General features: G+C 42.6%; 1 protein-coding gene across 10 annotated transcripts in view; it reads right to left on the bottom strand.

Annotated features, from left to right (window-relative positions):
• ADK (adenosine kinase) overlaps positions 1 to 22,768 on the bottom strand; it is a 375,585-nt gene that overhangs the window by 30,079 nt on the left and 322,738 nt on the right. For all 10 annotated transcript variants that reach the window (XM_072994991.2, XM_072994988.2, XM_072994983.2 and 7 more), the window contains one exon: positions 21,173 to 21,259. In XM_072994991.2, the coding sequence (XP_072851092.2) occupies positions 21,173 to 21,259 (87 nt within the window). The remainder of the gene's footprint in view (positions 1 to 21,172; positions 21,260 to 22,768) is intronic.

Here is a 22,768-nt window from a genome sequence, read left to right on the forward strand (position 1 = left end):
GGATGGAGGTTGTTCGACATTGAGATTGAGGGCTTGTGCCATTTGAAACATGAGAGCCAAATACGAGGAGAAGTCATCTGAAGAGGATGAAGCGTGGCTGCCCCTTGTATCTGGAATAGGCGGGGGTTCGGGCTCATGGGAGGACTCTGATAGGTGTGCCTCTGACGATGCAGGAGAGACTGGAGATGAAGGGTAGTCCGATGGACCAAAGCCCTCCGCAGGGGGAGCTTGATGCTCCTGGATCGGGAGGTGTTCGAAGGCAACTTGAGATGGTATCGGGTCAGACAGTTCGGGCTCTGGGGGCAAGGCCTCGCGAACTTTATCGCGCATCCGCTTGGATGGAATGAGTGGGCGAGCGGATGGGGCCGCAACGCTCGAGGCCAGGGCAGTCAGGGAGCGGCATAGGGGAGCTCCGATGTCATTCTTGGTCGCTTAGCTTGGTCAGGCTGGTATCCTCCGTACCAGGATCGTCACATAAAGGGGTCAAAGTGGTATGGTACCATTGGAAAAGGGTAGAAGTCGCCATGCGACGGGGCCGATGCCGGTGGAGAGATATGCTTTCTCTTCTCCGTTTTCTTTCTTGAGGGAGGAACCTCCAGGTCAGACGCCGAGCTTTCAGGTGCCCTCCCTGAGTCAGGGTGGGAATGGGCTGAGGCCGGGCTGGACTGTGGCGCAGGTGCGCTGAGGCCAATGCTCGGAATATGGGGCGGCATCATGGGGGTGTGTGCCGCATTATGGGCGTCATCTCCATCCGAGACCAAGTCGGGGACTTCTCTGGACGATTAGGATAGGAGAATGCAGAGAGGACTGCAGGAGTTCCACTCTAGGGAGTTTGTCCTTTCTGAGCTTTTTAGGAGCGGGCTTGGGCTTCTTCTTCGAGCCAGCATCATGCGCTCGAGACTTTTGAGAAGGTGGCAACTTGTGCTTACCAGGCGCCTTTGCTTTGTCAACAGTGTCCTTAACTGGTAGCACGGGAGGCGAATCAGAAGTGGATTGCCCCGCTGGAAGTCTATCAGCAGAAAGAGCTGGTGATCTGGCCACTTCTGAGGATGAAGCGGGATTCATGGCTGCTTGCCAAAGGCAAGACTGAAGTCTTTGGAGCCTCTGTTTTAGTGCCGGCTTGGTGAGGCTTTTACAAGCAGGGCACAAATGGGTAGGATAGTGTTCACCCAAACAAAAAAGGCACTGGCTGTGAGCGTCCGAAAGTGCAATTTTATTCGCACAGGTTGAACACCTTTTAAAAGGAGACGGAGAGGCCATAAGCGAAAAGAAAACAGAAAGGACAGGGGAGGGGAGGGAAAGAATAAAGAACCGCAGCCAGTCGGTTAAGCAAACAAAAGGCTTGGAGGATCACTAAGTAGTGTAATTAAGGTAAAGAAAACAAACAAAAGCTCAAAAGAGCCTAGAAAAATGGCCAAAAAGGCAGAAAGCGGAAAAAAGGAATTGAGGAAGATGGTGGGTGGGAGGAGCATATGCCTCATGGAGGATCACACCATAAAATTGTTACTTTTAGCTCTAGAATCTTCTGAGAGAGTCAGCGCAGGCGCAGACAATACCCATATGTGTGCATTCAGAGACCATGAAAAAGAAGAACATATATTCATTTCAATTATATGTATTTGGGCTCACTTTGGGAATGGAGGTGAAGACATTGAGGTTTTTAGGAAGAGTATAACAGCAGAGAGGCAAGTGGAGGGCCAGAAGGGAAAAAAGATGTAGTGGTCAAGGCAGGACATTTCTAGAATTGTTTTAATTTAGAGATAATGTGATTTGATGGCAGATAAAACACAGGGAGCAAAAGAGAAGTGAGCAAAGACAACAAAGGATGATAGGCTCAGCAGGAACAGAGGTGCTGTTACAATTTCCCATCTATACTTTAAGTAAGCCGGATGACTGCTGAGAGAGCTCTGAACATCTCTCAGAACATGTGTAATACTTAGGCTCATTGTGGGTCAACACTGATTTTGGTTATTTACAACAAGCACCTGATACACCTTTCTCATCCATCGGAACTGTATCAGCTGGTCAGACAATGCCTGGCATTTGGTACAAAGTGTCATGCATTATAGGTAGCCTAAAGATGTGTTTGGGGAGAAATTCAACAACATACACAACTCATAAAAAAGTTATTTCTCAATTCACATCAAAATCTACAGTCATATAATAAAAGATAAAAACATGAAGTCGCTAGATAGTAAGGGATGACTAAGAACAAAAACTAGACTATAGTAAGAATATAACTTTTTGTAGCAGCTCTACATTCCAACTAGGGTAGCAGCAATTTCACCACTATCTCTTTGTTTCTGAGCTGAATAAAGTTAGTTAGTTAGGCATCCTTCGGACTCGAAAGACTATGGTAACATGCTCTGTATGGGGGACTTGGAACAGCGTCTAGTGTGGCTGAAGAGGCCAATGCGAGAGTGGCAATCTCTTCCACACTGAAGACAAATCCAATCTGTCCCCTGTCCAGCTCCCTGGTTTTGCTGCTTTTGTGACTTCCTCTTTGCCTCGGCCTGCTGGACAAGGGTATCTTCACATAAATAATGGCGAAGAATCATCAAACAGATTTCCAAATGTTTTGTTATCTATTTACATGCTCCAAGGAGAAAAAAAAATCCCATCACATAATTAGATAAGGGCAAATAGGGTAGCCTTGTATTTTCCAAGGAGCAATCTCATATTTGTGGGATACTGCTGAGACAGATTCAGGGGAACATTCACTTGAACAATGCTTTTCTGACTGCTTCTATTTTGTGTGCATGTGTAAAGTGAATTCTCCAAGCTTCTCTTCTTAAATTCAACCCACAGCAGCTTTCCCTAAATCAGTGGTCCCCAACGTTTTTGATACTGCAGACTGGTTGGGGGAGGATGGGGTCCATGTACAGGGAAGGTGGGGCACACCCCCAAGCTCACTTGCATGCGCAAAGGAATGGGGGCACTCACGAGCATGCATGAAGGGCAGGGCACTCATGTGGGTGCATGCACACACATGCACAAAGTGGCAGAGGTGTTTGTGCGGGTGGGGTGCTCAGAGGCGCTCACACGCACTTGTGCATATGTGGAAAGGGGCTGTGGGGGAGTGCATGTGGGGTGGGTGGGAGATCTGTCTCCGGGGCATGGACTGGCACCGGGCCACAGACCAGGGGTTGGGGACTCATGTTCTAAATCAAATGTGTGAGAAGCAGACAGTATAAAACATATTAAAACAATAATAAAACATCAAGATGTTTCAAACAAAATTAAAGCCAAATTGACAACTAGCAACAATGCAAGATGCAAAAGTATTACAATTCTTTAAAAAACTGAATTGCTGGTGGAATTTAATTTTTTTCATGTGCTATCAGAAAGACATAGGGAGGGGAATCCAGCATCAGAATACTACTACTGGGAAAGTTGATGAGGTCCTCGCTCATGATGCCATCAAGACTTTCAGGAGTATATCCTCAGGAGAACAACGGAAGATTATGCAGAACATACATAGATAAGTGTCAGATCTCAGCCCATCCAAATACTAGACAACCCTCCCCAACCTACTGGCTCCCTCCCCCCTCCAATTATTCCTACCCAAACAACAACAATGGTGGACACATATAACACAATTGATGGTCCTGCCCCACCAGAATTACTCCATTGCACATTGAATGAACAGGGTGCCATGATCTCAACCGCAGTGACAGGGATGACCCCTCTCAGTGAAGTAGTGGTTCCACCTCCTGATTCCACCATTCAGTTGGTTTGACATCCAGAATATGCCCCATTTCGAAAACAATTTCCACCCCTTAAGGTTTCTTTCTTGGAATGCAGAAGGATGGGCTGGGAAAATTTATGATCCTGAGACCAGAGAGCTTTTATTGGGGCAAGAGATCATTCTCCTCCAGGAAACATAGTCGATTCATGATGTCTTCTTGGAAGACTTTAACTCTTTTCCCCTTCCTGCCACCAAATGCAAGACTAAGGGCTGCCCTTCTGGTAGGCTAGCAATGTTGATTGCATTGCACATTCCTTCTGAGCTAGTATTTATGTATGACAGCTATTGCAAACTTTTGAGTAGTAGGGTTAAAACCTCTACTCACGAGCTACTTATAGTAAATGTGTACAATTCCCCCCTCCCAGAGGAAAGCTGATAGAGAACGACAGTGGCGCTATCTATTTCAAGTGCTAGAGACGGTTAAATTAGGTTTCCCCAAGCCTGGAACTTGGTGGCTGGGGATTTTAATGCCAGAGTGGGGTCAGGGCCTGAGGTCTTCAAGACAACGTATGACCCAGCAGGTGGAGAGTCTTTGCCAGACCATTGTTTCTGGACAAGACTCTCTAAGGACAAGCAAATCAGCCATGCAGGGCAACTACTGTACTTGCTAGTTTCAGTATTCTAAGTGGCCTCGTTTGGCTCAATGGCCTGGCTGACTTGAACTTCAACAAGGAGTTCATCTATATCTCACCACACGGAGCAAGTGTGATAGATCACATCTTAATACCTGCTCTGCTACTTCCCACTGTGCTTGAATTTAAGGTTGGACCATTAATCCTCAGTGAACATCTACCCCTACTTTGCACTCTTGTTATTCAAACAAAACCCCATGGAGCAATTAAAACAAGACCATGCTCATATTCCAAATGACTCCCCACAGTTAAAATAAAATGGGATTCAGCTAAAAAACCCTCTTTTTTAAGGATAATTTGCAGAGCAACCAATTAATGACCCCCATCCATAGATGCTGATGTCTGCACCCTGCAAGCATACATAAATAAATACGAGATCTTTGTTGAAAGCCTTTTAGTCTGTCTTGGATGGCCTCTTACCCATCCAACTACACATCATGCAAAGGGCCTAACAGGGTCTGCCTCAAGTTGAAACAAGAGCATCAAATCTATAGTGCCTTTTGGAAATTTAACTATTCTAACCTGCTCATCAGCTACTTTAATGTTAGGAGTCAACTTACAGTGGCCACTAAAGTTTTCAACATTGTACAGCAGCCCACTGGGATATGCTATCTGAAGCTATTAAATGTGGGAACTCCAAACGTTTTTGGGAAGTAGTCTCAGGGGCTTTTCAGAAGAAAACTCATCCACTCCCCTCAATTCCGTCATTTATATGGGAACAGCATTTTTTGTCACTCTACTTCAATGACTGCAAGAACTTTCTCCCGTTTGATAAGAACAACTTCAAGGGAATGTGCCTTAATGTCAGAAGGTAGCAGTTTTTTGTAAGCTGATAAGCAAGTCATATGATGTAGACAATCCAACGCAAGACAGTTTGGGGGGAGATCTGGGTTCCCCTATGTGGCAAATGAGTGGAAACAAATAGTCTCTTAGTCTTGCGGAAAGACACCATTCTTTTCATAGAATGCTAGGACTCTCCTGACATCTAAGAGATGGAGGGATCGCTCAAGATCTGTCGATGGCTGTGGGAAGAAGGTAGGTAAGATGATCGGCTGACGGACATGGAAATCAGGAACAACTTTAGGCAGGAAGGAAATATTGGGATAGAGCATGACTTTGTCTGGGTGAAATTGCAAGAATGGGGGATCCACTCGAAGAGCTGCGAGTTTGGATCCCTACATGCTGATGTGATAGCTACCAAGAATAAAACTTTAAATGAGAGAAGCCATTCAGATGAGGTTGCGAAAGTTTCAAAGGGTGGTAGTGTAAGGTGTTGGAGAACAGTATGCAAAGACCATTGAGGTGGTGGAACATGCCTGGTCAGTCGCAAGTTAGCCACACCTTGTAGAAAGGTCTGATGTTTGCATAACGAGGCATCATCAGAGTCCCTGGGTTGGTGTGCTACAATTGCTGATAGGTAAACCTTAAGTGTAGATAATGAAAGATGACAGTCAGAAAGATGAGAAAGGAAAGCCAGTAATGCAGAAAGACTAGTTGGGTTCGTAGGAAAGTTCTTCTGATGTGTAAATTTAACAAATGCAGACCATTTATACTTATAAAGCTGATGAGTATAAGGTTTCCTCGCATGAGCCAGAATAGTGTTTAGGAAGGGTAGATCCTCCAGGCTACAAGGTGGAGTGATTGGAGGTCAGGATGGTAAGTCTGTCCCTGGTATGGAGTGAGAAGGCAGGGTACGAGCAGGAGACAAACAGTGTTGGAAGCCATCGACTGAAGCATGGTGAACCATGGCTGTCTTGTCCACCATGGAGCTATGAGGATGGCATTCACGCAATCCTGCCATAGCTCGACAATGGTTCATAAGAGAAAAGGAATTGGAGGGAAAAGGTAAAGGAGGTGCGAGGTCTACCTTGCCATGAGAGCATCGCCAAGAGAGTTTGATCCTATGCCTGCCCTGGAGAACTATCGGGCACATTTGGTGTTGTGTGCAATGGTGAAAACATCTATTTCGGGAAGACCACATATGTCACAGAGCTGGAGGAATATGGAATCGTCGAGAGACCATTCGTGCATCTGCAAGTGAAGTCTGCTGAGAGTATCCGTGAGTTGGTTGTGTTCGGAGGGAATGTGGATCGCTATAGAAAAAACATGGCAGGCTAGGCACCATTCCCAAAACTGAACGGCAAGGTACAGGAGCTGTAGTGTGTTCCACCCAGCTTGTTGATATAGTAAAGCGCTGTGGTATTATCTGTAGTCACCTGTACGGTGTTGCCAGTAATGAGAGGCTCAAAGGTGTGGAACGCTTTGAAGATTGCAAGCAATTCCAGATTGTTGATATGAAGGGTCTTCTTGTAAGGAGACCAAGTGGAATGAATGTGTAGGCCTGTGCAATGTGAACTCCAGCCAATAGAACTGGCATTAGTGGCAATTTGAGTTGTCAGTTGGAGGGGTGCAAAGGGTCTGTCGAGAAAAAGGTTGGCCGGAGTAATCCACCATATCAATTGAGCTGCGAGTTCGGGAGTAACCTGTAGGATTTTGTTAGGCGGCTTGGAGAGGGGGCGAAAAGGGAAAAATACCACGCTTGTAAGGAGCGCATCTTTAATTGGGCGTGCTGTATGACTGATGTGGTGGAGGTGATGAGGCCTAGAAGGCGTTGAGCCTGAAGAGCAGTTACAAATGCGTAAGGCTGAAAATATTGGATGAGAGAGTATATCTTTCTTGAGGGAGGAACACCCATGCTGCTCGAGAATCTAGGATGGCGCCTATATAGGTGACTCTCTGTGAGGGAGTTAGAATGGATTTGTTCATATTGACCATGAGGACCAGATCTGCTAAGAGAGAAAGAGTGAGAGCAATGTCGCACTGAGTTTGAAGGCATGACGGAGCAACTAACAGTTGATGTAAGGGAACACCAAGATTCCTAGAGTGCGGAAATGGGCTGCCACAGAAGCCATGCACTTTGTAAATACCTGTGGTGTGGTGAAGAGTCTGAATGGGAGGTCTTTGAATTTGTACGTGACGTGGTCAAGGGAGAATCATAGGAATTTGCAATGGTCCTGTCTGATTAAGATGTGGAAGTAAGCGTCACTCAAGTTGATGACAGCGAACCAGTCTCCTCCTTGAAGAGGAAGAATATCTTCTAAAGTCACCATGCAAAAACGCCTCTGGAGGATAAAGTAGTTCAGGTCCTGAAGGTTGAGGATGGGCCAGAAACCTCCGTCTCTTTTGGGGACAAGGAAATAACGGGAGAAGAAGCCCAGGTCATCATTCTATGGGATGATTACTGAAATAGCATCCTTCGAGAGCAGTGACTGAATCTCTTGTTCCAGGACATTTGATGATGTGATTAGGACTACCTTGGGTGGTGGGAGGAATAGAAACTCTTATCATGTAACTAATGGATATTATAGACAGGACCCATGAACTGGTGGTGGTGGATGCCCAAGATGGAAAATGGGGTGCTAGGCAGGTGGTGGTGGACAGTGGGATATGAAGACAGCAGATCTGGGTGATAGGGGAGTCAAAGATTCCGCTTGATTTTCTTATCAGGTCATCAGAAGGACTGTTGAGGACGCTGTCGCTGTGTGTGTGCTGTCGATTTTGGTATGAGGAAGATGACTGAGGTAGGTATCTTTGTTTTTCTGAAAAGGATTTGTATTGGTGGAAAGGACATGAGTGGCACCACTGATACTCTTGGGGCCTGTAGTATGGCTGAGTGTTGTACGAATGCACCTTCTTTTAATCTTTTATAGGTTACAGTGGGGTCTCTACTTAAGAACGTCTCTACTTAAGAACAATCCAATTTAAGAACAGCTCCATTTGCTAAATTTTGCTTCTACTTGAGAACAGAAATCCAAGATAAGAACAGGAAAAAAAACCTTTCCTGCTCTTTTTTTAACCTTAGGTCATCTTAGGTTAAAAAAAAAAATTCTCCCCCTAGTGGTAGAGTACGTATTAACCAGCTTTGCATTAGTTCCTATGGGAACTAATGCTTCAATGTACGAACACACCTCTACATAACAACAACAACAAAAAAAACAGCCAGAACGGATTAATTGGTTTTCAGTCCATTCCTATGGGAAATTTTGCTTCAATTTAAGAACGTTTCAACTTAAGAACAAAAATTCCAAAATGGATTAAGTTCTTAAGTAGAGGTTCCACTGTAGTTTCTATGGACGGAAAAGAGCAGATACGGATTAAATGGTTTTCAATGCATTCCTATGGGAAATGCAGATTCAACATAAGAACTTTTCAACTTGAGAACCACCTTCCAATACGGATTAAGTTCTTAAGTAGAGACCCCACTGTATCTAGTATTTCGTCTGTCTTCTCATCGAATAGACTGATGCCATCAAAAGGTAAGTCCTTGGTATGCATACAAGAGTAAACGGAGATGTGTGCTGAGCAGAGCCAAGCATGTCTCCGTAGGGCTACAGCAGTGGCCATATGTCTAGAAGCTGCCTTGATTATCTGACACACTGTTATGCATTCTTGGATTGCTAACGCCATAGCCTCTTGATGAAAAGTGAGGCCGCAAGGCTTGTATTCTCCAGCGGCTGATTGTAAGGTTGGAAGGGCCTTGTTCCAAAGGAATCTATGATAGGCCCTCATCGCTGCTAGATAATTGGCAGCATGGAGAGTGAATGACACCAGAGAGTAAACTCCGTGTCCAAAACTGTCAGGTTTTCTGCCTTCCTTGTTATTGGGAGTAGTGTTAGAATGAATGTGTGATCTATTTTGTGTTGCATCCACAATTACCAAATTGGGAGGTGGATGTTTGGAGAGAAATTCAGTATTTTGGCCATGGGTCTTATATAAGTTCTCAACTCTTCGAGAGATTTGAGGTATCAAGGATGGTTTGGCCTATGATTGCTTAATCATTTTAAGAAGGGATGGAATGAACCCCATCCAGAGTGGAGGAGTTTGATTCTTGTTGATATCCTCATACACCTTGTCTGATTCTGATTGGATGGGTTGTTGCACGTCCAGATCCATGGCCTTCATGATGCGCAGAACTAATTGAGAGTACAAAGAGAAATCCTCCAAAGGAGATGGAGGGTTGGTATCGGCCATGTCTAAATCAGGTGTTGGGAGATTGGGAGGTGATTCTTGCAATGCCATTGAATCTGAAGATTCAGTATCGGAAAATTGTATAGGTGATGATGAGGATCCCTGTTGAAATGAAGAGGCTGATGTATCTGGAAGAGCCTCTGATGAGTGGCGTTTCGATGCTACAGTACTATGCTTTAATGGTACCAATTGAGTAGATTGGTTTGATTTGGGACACCTGTGAGGCTTGGTGTTATTTGCGGGTCCTGATGAAGGCCCAGTATAAGTCGTAGTAACTTGTAGAGAGGATGATCGAGTATAGGAGAGCGTGGCTGATTCAGCAGGTGGTACGGACACCTTAGTTGATGGTCGTGGTTTGTTTGGTACCAAAGACATTTGCACCGAGGCTGGATGAATCAAGGTACCTGACCATGGTGTTGTTTATGAGCCTTATGTATTTTCGGTACTGGGGAAGGTGGAGGATGGATGATATCATCGTCTGATGACAGACGGTTAAGACTGCCTCGGATGGTATATAGGAGATGATAAAGAATCCGAAGGGTCAAACGGGTAATAGTATGCGTATCAAAGATGCTTGGGCTTGATGTAATGCCCGGTATTGGGCTCCCAATAGTGGTATGAGTGATTTTGATACCATTTGAGTGGAGGCTCAAAATAGACCGGAGGCTTGTAGACAGTAACTGTTTTAGACTGATGGTGTCGAGCCTGAGAGCCCTACGATACTGACAGTCCTGAATGAGTATGTGACTGGTATCGGAACGGCCGGTGTCTTGTACATGGTGTAGCTTCGCCTTACTTTTACACAAGGGTAACAGGCCAGGAAGGATAGACACTGATACTGAGTTATACTCACATACAGACACTGAGCAACCCAAAGATTTGGGGCTCGAACAGGCCAAATGCAGTAAAATGGTTACCTCAGCTGAGGTATCCGCCCATGAGGGCAATTGGGCCAGTAGAGGAGAGGGTGGTTGGCCAGACGGAGGTGGAATGGAGTCAAGGCCAGAATCTAGTTGTATGGTGGGTTGATCTTGTGTTGCAGGCTGTGGAACTGGAGGCTGAGACTCAATGGAAGATTTCTTTGATTTTTTTGGTTTGGAAGCGACTGGTTTCGTAACAGCTTTTAGTGTCAGGGTGGATTGGGATGTCAATCCCGAGGACTTCAATTTCATTAATTTCAATTTAGTTTTGGTGGTTGTCAGTAACGGAGAGTTAACGGTAGAAGGTGCCAGGAGTGGTTGTGAGGCTTGTATCTCACCCATAGTAGCTGGTGGATGTAGGGATCGCCCCGACAAAAAATACCTAAGTTGCTGCTGACAAAGTTTGATGGCTTGTTTAGTGAATTTTTTTACAGAAGCAGCAAGTAATCGGTTGGTGAGATTCCCCCAGGCAAGACAAACAAGAATCGTGGCTGTCCGTGAGAGGCAGTTTGTTAGGGCAAGAAATGCACCTCTTAAACGGTCCTACGGGGGCATAATGGGCGGGAAAGGCAGAAAGAGGTGGAGAGGCAGAAGGGAAAAATGGGATCAAGTCTCTACAAATAAAAATGGGATCAAGTCTCTTACAAATATGATGTATTTAAAGTCTATTATTCTATAGAATCAATTTGTTTTGTCATTTATTTCTGTAGAGAAAAGAACCAAGAAGCGCGAATGGAGAGCTTGTCAAGAGATGAAACCTCAGTGGCGGCAAAAAGGAACTGAGGCAATCATCAGGATGGGTGGACCACGTGTGTTAGGGGGCGGTCCTGCTGAAAGTGTTTGAGCTCTAGAATATTCTGGAGATCCCTGCACAGGTGGAGATTAACCCATTAGTGTGCATTCACAGAGACCATGAAGAAGAACAAGCAGTTATTAAATAGACTGAAATATGGGAAGGCTCCTGGCCCCGACCTGTTGCCCCCAGATCTATTCAAAGCAAACATAAGTTGGTGGGCACCAATTTTGGCTGAGCTCTTCTCAATTGTGGATAGGTCTGGGATGATACCCAAGACCTGGATCCAGTCTATAATTTTACCTATATACAAAAAGGGCAACAGGAAACTACCGGACAATTACAGAACAATTAGTCTGCTGTTGGTAGTGGGCAAGGTGTATGCTAATCACTTACTAAATTAGCTCACCGCCTGGATAAATGACAACATACCAGGCCCTGAGCAAGCAGGCTTTCAGGCAGACAAGTCCACCATGGACCACTGCTTGGCACTATCCCATATTACAGCCAAGCAGGTGGCACACACCAAGACGTACCTGTATGCTGCCTTCCTAGATCTCAAAACCACATTTCACTTGGTGGACCAAGAACTCCTTTGGATAAAGCTACCAGACGCTGGCTTAGACAGGAGATTGCTTTTATTAATCCAGAGACTATATACGGATAACACCTGCTGTATTCAACTATCCTGCCACAGCAATGTTTCTGAAGAGATCTCCATCAACAGAGAAGTCAAGCAGGGCTGCGTCCTTGCCCCTACTCTATTTAACCTGTATATCAATTATCTTGCTCTTCTCCTCTCAGAAGTGAATAGCCATTGTCCTAGATTGGGACACCTGGCAATCCCTATTGTTTTACAGTTGTGTTCAAAATTATTCAACCCCCACTGAAATTGAATGTTTTGGCCATTTTGACATTGATTTTGATCATTCAGTCATCTTGCTTACATTTACATGAAAGAGGCACTTGTAGGTCAGAGAAATATAACCTTAAGTTTATAATGAAATAACCACAAATGTCTTTTCTGTGCTCACATCATTATTAGTTTTTATTCAACCCCCAAGTGACATTCAATCTTAGTACTTAGTACAACATCCTTTTACAGTTATAACAGCTTTTAAACGTGAAGCATAGCTCGACACAAGTGTCTTGCAGCGATCTACGGGTATCTTCGCCCATTCTTCATGGGCAAAAGCCTCCAGTTCAGTCAAATTCTTAGGCTTGCGCACTGCAACTGCTTTCTTTAAGTCCCACCAGAGGTTCTCAATCGGATTTAAGTCTGGTGACTGCGATGGCCACTCCAAAATGTTCCAGCCTTTCCTCTGCAACCATGCTCTAGTGGACTTGGAGGTATGCTTGGGATCATTGTCCTGTTGAAAGGTCCAACGTCTCCCAAGCCTCAGGTGTGTGACGGACTGCATCACATTTTCATCCAATATCTTCTGGTACTGAAGAGAATTCATGGTACCTTGTACACGCTGAAGCTTCCCTGTACCTGCAGAAGCAAAACAGCCCCAAAGCATTATTGACCCTCCGCCATGCTTCACAGTAGGCAAGGTGTTCTTTTCGTCATATGCCTTGTTCTTCCTCCTCCAAACATAGCGTTGATCCATGGGCCCAAACAGTTCTAATTTTGTTTCATCAGTCCACAGAACACTATCCCACAACTTTTGTGGTTTGCCCACATGACTTTTGGCATACTGCAGTCGACTCTTCTTATTCTTGGGAGACAGCAAGGGGGTGCGCCTGGGGGTTCTGGCATGGAGACCTTCATTACGCAGTGTGCGCCTTATTGTCTGAGCTGAAACTTCTATACCCACATCTGACAAATCTTTTTTCAGTTCCTCAGCAGTCACACGGGGACTTTTCACCACTCTACGCTTTAGGTAGCGCACAGCAGTCGAAGTCAGCATCTTCTTTCTTCCACGACCAGGTAGCATTTCAACAGTGCCCTTTGCCTTGAATTTGCGAATGATGCTTCCTATGGTGTCTCTTGGTATGTTTAACTTCTTTGCAATCTTCTTATAGCCATTGCCCTTCCTGTGAAGACAAATCACCTCTTCTCTTGTCTTCCTGGACCATTCTCTTGACTTCACCATGTTTGTAACCACACCAGTAAATGTCTAGAAGGAGCTGAGTGTCACAGTCATTTTAAAGCTGCCTAATTGGTGCTTATTATGCTTGATTGGTGCTCGGTGACATCCACAGGTGTTTTCAATACCTGATCGAAAACACCTGAATGAACCTCTCTTCTTCAGAGTGGTAGTTTTTAAGGGGTTGAATAATTGTGGCAATGAAGAAACCACAAAAGAAACATTTACTACTGTATTACATAAACAATTGATGTTATTTTAGTTGCATTTGCTTCTTTAAAACGTCCTTGTAGGATTTCATTCTGAATACAATTCCAAATGTACACTATAGTCCCTAAACCCCTTTACAGCACTGGGGGTTGAATAATTTTGAACACAACTGTATATGCAGACGATATGGTACTCCTGTCATGTACTAAGATAGGTCTACGACGGTTACAGTGGGGTCTTGACTTACGAATGGCCCGAGTTACGAACATTTTGACTTACGAACCGCTCTCATAGGAAAATACTAACTTGACTTACGTACTTAGATTTGAGTTACGAACTGGAAAAAACTGAAAAAAACCACGTGGGAGGCAGGGGAAGTGCAAAATTTGAACTTTCAGTTAACTGTTGGCCAGTGAAAAGGGTGCCTGTCTGCTCCCTCACTCCTCCCAGCGTTTAGAGAGTGGATTGGGAGACAGTCTTCAGACTGCCTGGTACTGTACTGCCTGGACTGTATTTTCCCTGCCTTCCCTGAACCTTTCTTGACCTAAGAAAAAAAGAAACAAAATATCCCCCTATAGTGGTCGAAGGCGGAATAGCAGCTTCCCATTAGTTTCTATGGACGGAAAAGAGCAGATACGGATCAAATGGTTTCCAATGCATTCCTATGGGAAATGCAGATTTGACCTGCAAACTTATTGACTTGAGAACCGCCTTCCAATACGGATTAAGTTCTCAAGTCAAGACCCCACTGTAATTGCAAAATCTATCAATTGTTTTTCCTGTAACAAAATAGCCCTTAATTACGGCAAATCCAAAATAGTTGCATTCAATAAGGCTTGGAAACTCAACCTTGGCTATTTTATGGGAAAGCTATCGAACAGATGAAATAATTCAAGTATTTAGGGCTAAACCTCCACTATCGCAACTCATGGGCCAAACATCGCTACATTACTGCTAAAACGGTAAGGCTGTCAATGCAAGCAATACTTTGCTTTTTTAATGCATGGGGCAACGCAAACATCCCTGATGTCCTGAGGGTCTTCAAAGCTAAGGCTGTCTCCTAACTCTAGTATGGGATCCCAATCTGGTTCAATGCCTTCAACTCTAGAACTCTTTCCTCTACAAAATCTTTGCTGTTCCCCACTGTGTGACATATGCAGCTTTGTGCTTGGAGGCTGGATTAACTAGACTGAACACGCAAGCGTGGTTGAGACAATTTAAGTACTGCCTAAGAACTTGTTTCCTGCTAGACAAAGACTCCTTAATTAGGGGCATCCTGTCTGACTCCTTCCATTCTCCCTGCCTAATACTGTTCATTCAAAAGGTTCAAACTCTGGGCATTTCACTAGACCATTTGGGTGCTCTATTGTTTATGCAGTTGTATAGATTGCTAAAAGTTAGGCTTTTGGACACTGAAAGACAAGACCTTTTGGGGGCAGCCCGTAAAGTTTGTTCACCTTTAAACTTGCAACTCCCTCTCTCTACACATTGACAATTTGGCCAGTTATCTGCACATTATAGACAGCCCACACGAACGGCGTGCTTCACTCTCGCAAGATGCAATCTACTTCCATCTAATACTCTATATGGTACATTTAATTCCAAACCAATGGAAACACGGCTCTGCCCATGTAATTCTGGGGCCCTTGAGTCCATGGCACCTATGCTTCTTTACTGTACAGTATGCAATGGTATCTGTGCATCCAATTTGGAGCGAATACTTGCTAGTTTACCTGGTCGATCAGAGGAGGTAATTCTGTACACTCTCTTATTAGGAGAGAACAAAATGTATACCAGGCAGATTGCCAAACATATCTATCTATTAATACAGCAACACAGTTCACAATTTCCAACAAACTTCTTGTTCTGCCCTCATGGAATGTAATGAACAACCTCCTAGGTTTGCCAAAGCCTCGTTGCTGAGCCTAGCTGTTCTTTCAAATGATTTATTTATTTATTTATTTATTTATTTATTTGTTTGTTTGTTTATTTATTTATTTAATATGCCGCCCACACTACCCAGAGGTCTCTGGGCGGCTTACAACAATTAAAATTCAATACGGTAAAGGTAAAATATTTAAAATACAATTAAAATTGCCATCGGACCCACAGCTAATATTATTTCAATTAAAAGCCTTCTGGAACAGGAATTATGTTCATTTTGCTATGTTTCATCAGTATTTATACCACTCGTCCTCTTTGTTTCCTTTCTAAGTGGGCATACACTTCTTATCTGGGCGAGGACTGTTGCCTGTTGTGTTATATGTTTCCTTTCAGATGTCAATAAAGGTTCTTGACGTGACTTGGCATGACTAGTGGGAAAGCCCTTGCCCAAGTCACATAACACATTTAGCAAAGGCACTCGGAGGACAGCCTCTGAAGATGATCGCAGGGTCCAAGCAGATTACATATAGAACAAACAAACAATCCTTCAGATAGCCTGCTTCCAGGCCTTTTAGAGTTTTGAAGGTTAATAGCAGTAATTTGAATTAAGCCCAGAAATGGCCTGGAAGCCAGTGCAGATTACAAAACACTTGTGTTAATAAATTCATGAAGAACAGACATTAAGCAACTTTGCTGTTCTATTTTGGACCAGTTCAAGCTTCCAAACTATCTCCAAAGAGCTTGTGCACAGTGCATTACAATGATCCAGATGGGAACATAGATAACTGTAAGCAGACTATCTTTATCCAAAAGTGGTTAGACCTCATCTACCAGGCTAGCCTGATGAAAGGTGGTTTGTACCAATGAGCCCCTGAGGTGTTGCTCCTGGCAATGGTAGATCCAAAAGCACCCACAAACTTAAACCTGATCCTTAGGCAAAGTGCAAACCTCTCCAGAACAAGATGAACACTATTCAGTTGGAGAAACTACTTGCTGATCCTCCAGTACCTCTGTCTTGCTTGGACTGAATCTCACTTGGTTCACTCTTTTTTGGCCCATCAGCTTGCTCAGAGAGCATCTTACTACCTCATCTGGATTTGATGGAAAGGTGTCAGTGCTGGGTATTATCAGCATCCTGATAATTCCCAGTAGTTTTATACAAAGGAGGGTGGCAGTCTATGGAGATTTGGGGACACAGTTTCATGACCCAACCTGCTGGTTGCAACACCTTTTGCTATTGAAATCTGGTGGTGTGGCATTGAGAAAAATGCTTCAATATCAGCATTTCCACCTTAAAACAAGACACACAGGAAGCCTGTGTCTTATTTTGAAACTGATGTTTTCTGGAGGTTTCTAGAGAGAAGTTTACCTCTAAACAAGTTTTTTTTCCTAAGTGTGTTTTAAAAAAATCAGAAGAGCTTGCTTTAAAATATTATTTTCATGTGGCTGTGTTTTTCAAATTTAATGGTGTGGCAGGAAAATCAGTGCTGGTAAAAAAAAATGGTGTGGGTGTACATGTGCATACAGTCTGGTTGTGTACTGCCCACTTATGTGAAGATGCTGGAAAGTTTGGGGGATAAAACACAGTCCTCAAAATTCTTGCAACATAGCACCACAAGACAGATGAATTATCCCCCAAGAATGGTTCTGGAATTGACCATTTGAGTAAAAGAAACATTGCAATGCAAAACTCTAATCCAAAATCAGACGGTTTATTCAGACTGATGGAATAGAAAACTGCAGGTTCAAGAAAATCAGCAGGGTTCTATTCCCCAATTTGTATATAGTGGTGCCTCGCATAGCGATGTTAATCCATGCAGCAGAAATCGCTGCTAAGCGATTTCGTCACTATGTGATTTTAAAAAGCCCATAGAAACGCATTAAAACCTGTTTAATGCGTTCCTATCGGCAAAAAACTGACCTTCATACAGCGGCCATTTTCGCTGCCTCTTAAGCGAGGAATCCATCCCTAAACACAGCGGGCGGCAATTTTTTTTACCCGGTGGCCATTTTGGAACAGCCGATCAGCTGTTTTAAAATAGTCGCTTTGCAATGATCGGTAAGTGAAATAGGGACCCGATCATCACAAACCGAAAAAAACCCATTTAAAACATCGCAATGCGATCACTTTTGTGATCACAAAATCTTCGTCGCTATGCGGTTTCATTGCTAAATGGAGCGCCCGTTAAGCGAGGCACCACTGTATTTGCAGTCATCATGTAATAGATTAAACAAGGGCATTTCTGTTCCAAAACCAGACCTAAAGCTCATCATCAGCTGCATTAAGAATATCTGGAATTCTCTAGCAACCACTTGGACACATTGCTCAGGAAAGGAATATTGGTAATTAACCAATAGCTATTGCCATCTTCAATATCCAGTCTTAGGGTTCTCCAGAAGCGGCCTAATTATTAGCTCCTTTCTTGAATTACTCCCACTTTCTCAAGGAAGAAGTTACTACCTGCTGAGAACCTGCTGGATATACCCTGCCTATTAGATTGAATAAATCAGGAAGGACTGAGGGCAAACTTGTAAGTCATTGATTTAATTTCATGTTAAGGTATCAGCTGAAGATTTATTTTCTTTTAAAAAAGGGAAATGGAGGGTGGAAAGAGGGATAGACCAATGTTTTTCTTATTCCCTAGCCACTTCTACTAAGTTATCACAAAGAGGAGTGTGTAAATGGGTTGTCTCAGGAGAGAAGGAAAAATAAAATAAAATAAAAAGACACTTTTTCCTGTTTCTATTCTGCAGACTCCCCTCTTCCACTGTGCAGCAACAATGTTCTCTATTCATACTACACAGGAAGACCTATTTTGCTGTTTATAGTTGTCCTGTACACCAAGCACCTCCCATGTTGAGAGGTCTGGGCAGCATTGTTATGCTATCTGACACAAGATTGTGAACATGCCTCCTGAGGTATGGGGGTACACCAAACATTTTGTTGCTGGTCACAGTTTTTCCTACTTTTAAATGAATCTGAAAAGTTTAAAAGGAAGGCAGATTTAAACATGGAAAATATACATCCTACTGTACAGCCTAAATGCTTACCAAAGTGACTAGACCTTCCAAAATTGACAGAAAAAAATCACTGACACCATATAATTTTATAGAATCTAGTATATAGAAGGCAAGTTGTTGATAATAATTTGTCTTTTAAAAGCTTGGCTCAAGATGCAGCATCTACCTTGCTGGGTTCAAGATGACGTAGGTTGCTAAACAAAAGAGGGCTGCAGTCTCTTTCAAGTAAAGACATACTTCAGCAGAAAATTCTGCTACTATAACAGGAAAAAGGTTTTCAATATGAAGGCTGATGACATTAACATGGAATAATCATGTCAACACTGTATATAGCTGCAGGAACAAGGTGTTCAGAATTAGATCAGGCACCCATGTTAAGTTACTCTCTTCCAGAGTGATCTTTGTTTAGAAGGGAAAAGGTCATGACTAACATATTATTCATTTCACTCACTGCCTGAATCATGCAGATATCTAGAACAGAAATCCAATGCACTCTGCATCATAAACCCATATATAGAACGATGTGATCATCTAAGTGCCATAATCTGAGGGCAGAAAATGTGGAATGAGTCAGAAAACACGGACTAGAGACCAATGGAATGCCTATTCCATAGCAGTGAGGAACACTTTCTTCTACACAAAGCTGTCCTGCAGAGCTGTTTTGAGTGGTCAGAGGTCTACTATGATCTCACCCGTAAGAGGAGAATGTTGACCATTTGACAGTCCTCTGAGCAATTTACATGACATTGCACATAAAATAGCTCAGAGCCACTCTGTCTTGGATGTTGGGGTCCTGTGGATGAAAGCTTATCTATTGCTTGACCAGTGTTAATTTTGTTCTGTGGAATGTGGATAGGATCCTTGGAGTGGTAAGAGCAACTATGCGTAGTTTGGAACCTTTTCCTTAATGGATTATAAAGTGGCTAGAGAAGAAGCTGGCTGAGTAGTCAAGGGGAGAGATGTATGCCTCTTTGGGCAGGGTAAAATTCTACCCTGCCTCAAAGAGGCAGTTGTCAGACCTTTACTGAAAAAAGCCCTTTCTGGACACCACAATATTACTGGCCAGTCTTCAATAATCCATTTCTTTGTGGTGTTCAATAACACCAGCCCTAACACCCCACTGACTGGAGCCACTGCAGTACCGTGCCTCGAATTCATATCCTGCTTGGGATGTGACTTGGAAGCACTGTGTTGCAACAGCTAATCTTTGGTTCTTAGAGTGCCCCTTCTCTAAGCAAGTCCTCCTGTCTCAATGGAAGATTTGCTTATTCAAAACTCTTCAAACCAAATCCCTTTTGGAAATGCATATTTTGTGTTGAAGGAGAAGGGAGAATGTATACCAAACAAGTCTGCTGAGCACAAAGACACACAGAAACACACACAGACAGAAATCCTGAAGATTGCAGCTTTCCATCATATAGAATTGGTGGAAAAAACAGCAAGAGTAGATGCCCTCTACCGCCTCCAACTGAAACCATTAAGGGCAGGGTATTCTTGTTCTAGGGATGTGGTGGCGCTGCAGGTTAAACCGCAGAAGCCTCTATGCTGCAAGGTCAGAAGACCAAGCAGTTGTAAGATTGAATCCACGCCATGGAGTGAGCTCCCATCGCTTGTCCCAGCTCCTGCCAACCTAGCAGTTCAAAAGCATGTAAATGTGAGTAGATAAATAGGTACCACCACAGTGGGAAGGTAATGGCGTTCCGTGTCTAGTCGCGCTGGCCACATGACCATGGAATGCTGGCTCTACGGCTTGGAGACGAGGATGATCACGGCCCCCTAGAGTCAGACATGACTGGACTAAATATTAAGGGGAACCTTTACCTTACCTATTCTTGTTCTAGATGCTCTGTCTAGCTTAACCTCTTACTGCCTACCCTATAAAGCAATTAAAACTCATGGTTCAATACTTTCCTGAAAGGAAAGTATAGATGTATTAACTCAAGTACTGAAATAAATTCTTTATGTCTTGTTTGAAAACTTTTAGCATATGGGAGAAAAGCATGGAAACCAACCTCTTCACTCATATCAAGAATACCACACTGCCTTCTTCTAAGATATTTTTCCTTTTAAAAGCGGCAGCACCAAAAACTTCAGGTCAAACCTCAGAACTGCATTTGAGGAGAGCTAGGGTCCTAAAAAGTGAAAAATCCCAGGAGCTTTCACCAACAGTACAACCTTCAAAATGAAAGAGCATGTTGTTGACATACACAAGGATTAGTGTAAGATGCATTTTCAACAATATTGGGCTTTGGTTTATATATAAAAAAACTCTCCTGCTCTGACATTAAAAAAAATTAGCATGGTTGCAAATGATATAAAAGTATTAGCAGGTGTGATTCTCCTTGTGATGTTTAAAACATTAATTCTTCACAGTCTTTTTGCATATGCACATCAACAGTTCAGGAAACAGATGAACACGGAAGATAAATTATAACTTAAACATTACCCTCAGTTATTTGCATACTCTTTAAAATTCAGTACAATCTCTTTAAAAGAAGAGCAACATGCTAACATGATTAGGCCAGCAGGGACTCTGAGTACACTACATAACATATTTGATGGAGCTTGTTTATGCAACATTCTGGCAGAAACAATTAATTGTGTGAAAACAATGTGGCTATTGCATAATAGTGCATTATCTTTCAAAACACAAAACACATTTTTTCCTGAGAAAATTAACAATCCTTTAAAATATAAAACATAGAATACTGAAAAGAAGAAATTGACACTCTATATTAGAAAACAACACCTGTTTTCTAATAAAGTAGGGGGCTGGGGTAATAAAGAACACTTTAAAGTGTTATTCTTTATTACTTTAAAGTAATAAGGCAAACAGTACGTACCTCCCACAAATGCATCTCCAGCTCCATTGGTGTCAACAATCTCACTCTGGTCGCTAATTAAGACTGGGAAAGATCGTACTTCAGTATCTACAATGGAAGCAGAAAAAGAAAATAATCCCTTAGAATATATTTCCTAAGAACTTAAATCATAGTACTGTGGAGTAACAATCTTTAATATATAATGTCTCACCCTGGAATCTAAAATCAAGACATAAACCATCCAATATTGAACACTCACTAGACCTTCTAGAGCCAATGAATGTAATAAAAAAGATTTGGCATCATCTGCCCACCCAAGAAAGAAGTAAAGAGCACAATCTTTGTTTTTAATTCTTTTTTTAAAAAAAGAAGATAAAAATAGTGAAACTGTTTTGTAAAAAATGAGCCTGAAAACTAAATGTCTTGGTTTTACAAACTCAATAGAAGCATCTTCTGGTTTTGTTTCCAATCTAAATAAATAAATAAATAAATAAATAAATAAATAAATAAATAAATAAATAAATAAATAAATAAATGAATGAATGAATGAATGAATAAATAAATAAATAAACAAACAAACAAACAAACAAAGGCATACTGAAAATTACGTCAAGTGATTTTAAAAATTATGAAGTTGAATATGCAACTTATCTCAAGCAAATTATAACACACAATATCATAACTTTTAGACTGCTAGGGGCACAGATTAAATAGATGAGTCTAATTAATCGGCTAGGGTTTTCCAAGAGGATAATATCATAAATATGTGATAAAGCACAATTACCACTTTGTTAATGTGTAAATTAACAGAGCACAAGAAGCCTATGTAAGCCATGCCTTGTAGTCAATGTGCCTCAAAGAAGTAAAGAGATGAAAATAGGCTTTGACCCTAATAGTACGATAAAAAAAATAGGCACCCCTCCATCAGCCAATGCCACAAGAGGCCATCAGACCTTATACATGTGTGTAATTTTGTTCAGGTGGGACTATCAGGACGAGGTAACATGAAACAGCAAAACATAGTTGTCAAGATATGTGTGTTAGGGCATTTTCTAAGCAGCACATTAAAAACAGTTCATAGATACAAAGAAAATAAATATGCACATCTGAATTTCTTCACACTTCTTAAACAGGATAAATTTCTGTTAGGTCTGTGAATGGATTACAGAAATTTTTGTCACTTTATCCTATACATTTTATCAGATTTACTCCTCAGTTAAACCTTCACAAAGTCACATGGGAGAAAAAATATCACTACACATTGGATGAAATCCTATGTTACACCACATAAAACTGATGAGATCACCAGGTGTGACTAGTGTTTGGAAAAAGATCTCCTCACCCCCAAAGGTCCTGAGGCTCCCATGGAATTTCTTTCATTGTCAGGAAGCCATTGGGGCCTGCAAGATTTGCAGCGAGGAGTCTTTAACTATTAAAAATCACTACCACTGAGATGACTTTGCTGGTGGTGGGAATATTTAGTAATGAAAGGCTTCCTCTCTCATCCCATGGCCTCCCACGGCTTCCCAATTGTGACAGGTATTTCATGTTAGCCTCAGAACCTTCAGGGGGGAAAATCAGAAATGTTTTTATTTCCAAAACCTTGCTGCAATGCAT

This window comes from Pogona vitticeps, chromosome 3, assembly GCF_051106095.1.
Source record: "Pogona vitticeps strain Pit_001003342236 chromosome 3, PviZW2.1, whole genome shotgun sequence".
Classification (NCBI taxonomy): domain Eukaryota; kingdom Metazoa; phylum Chordata; class Lepidosauria; order Squamata; family Agamidae; genus Pogona; species Pogona vitticeps.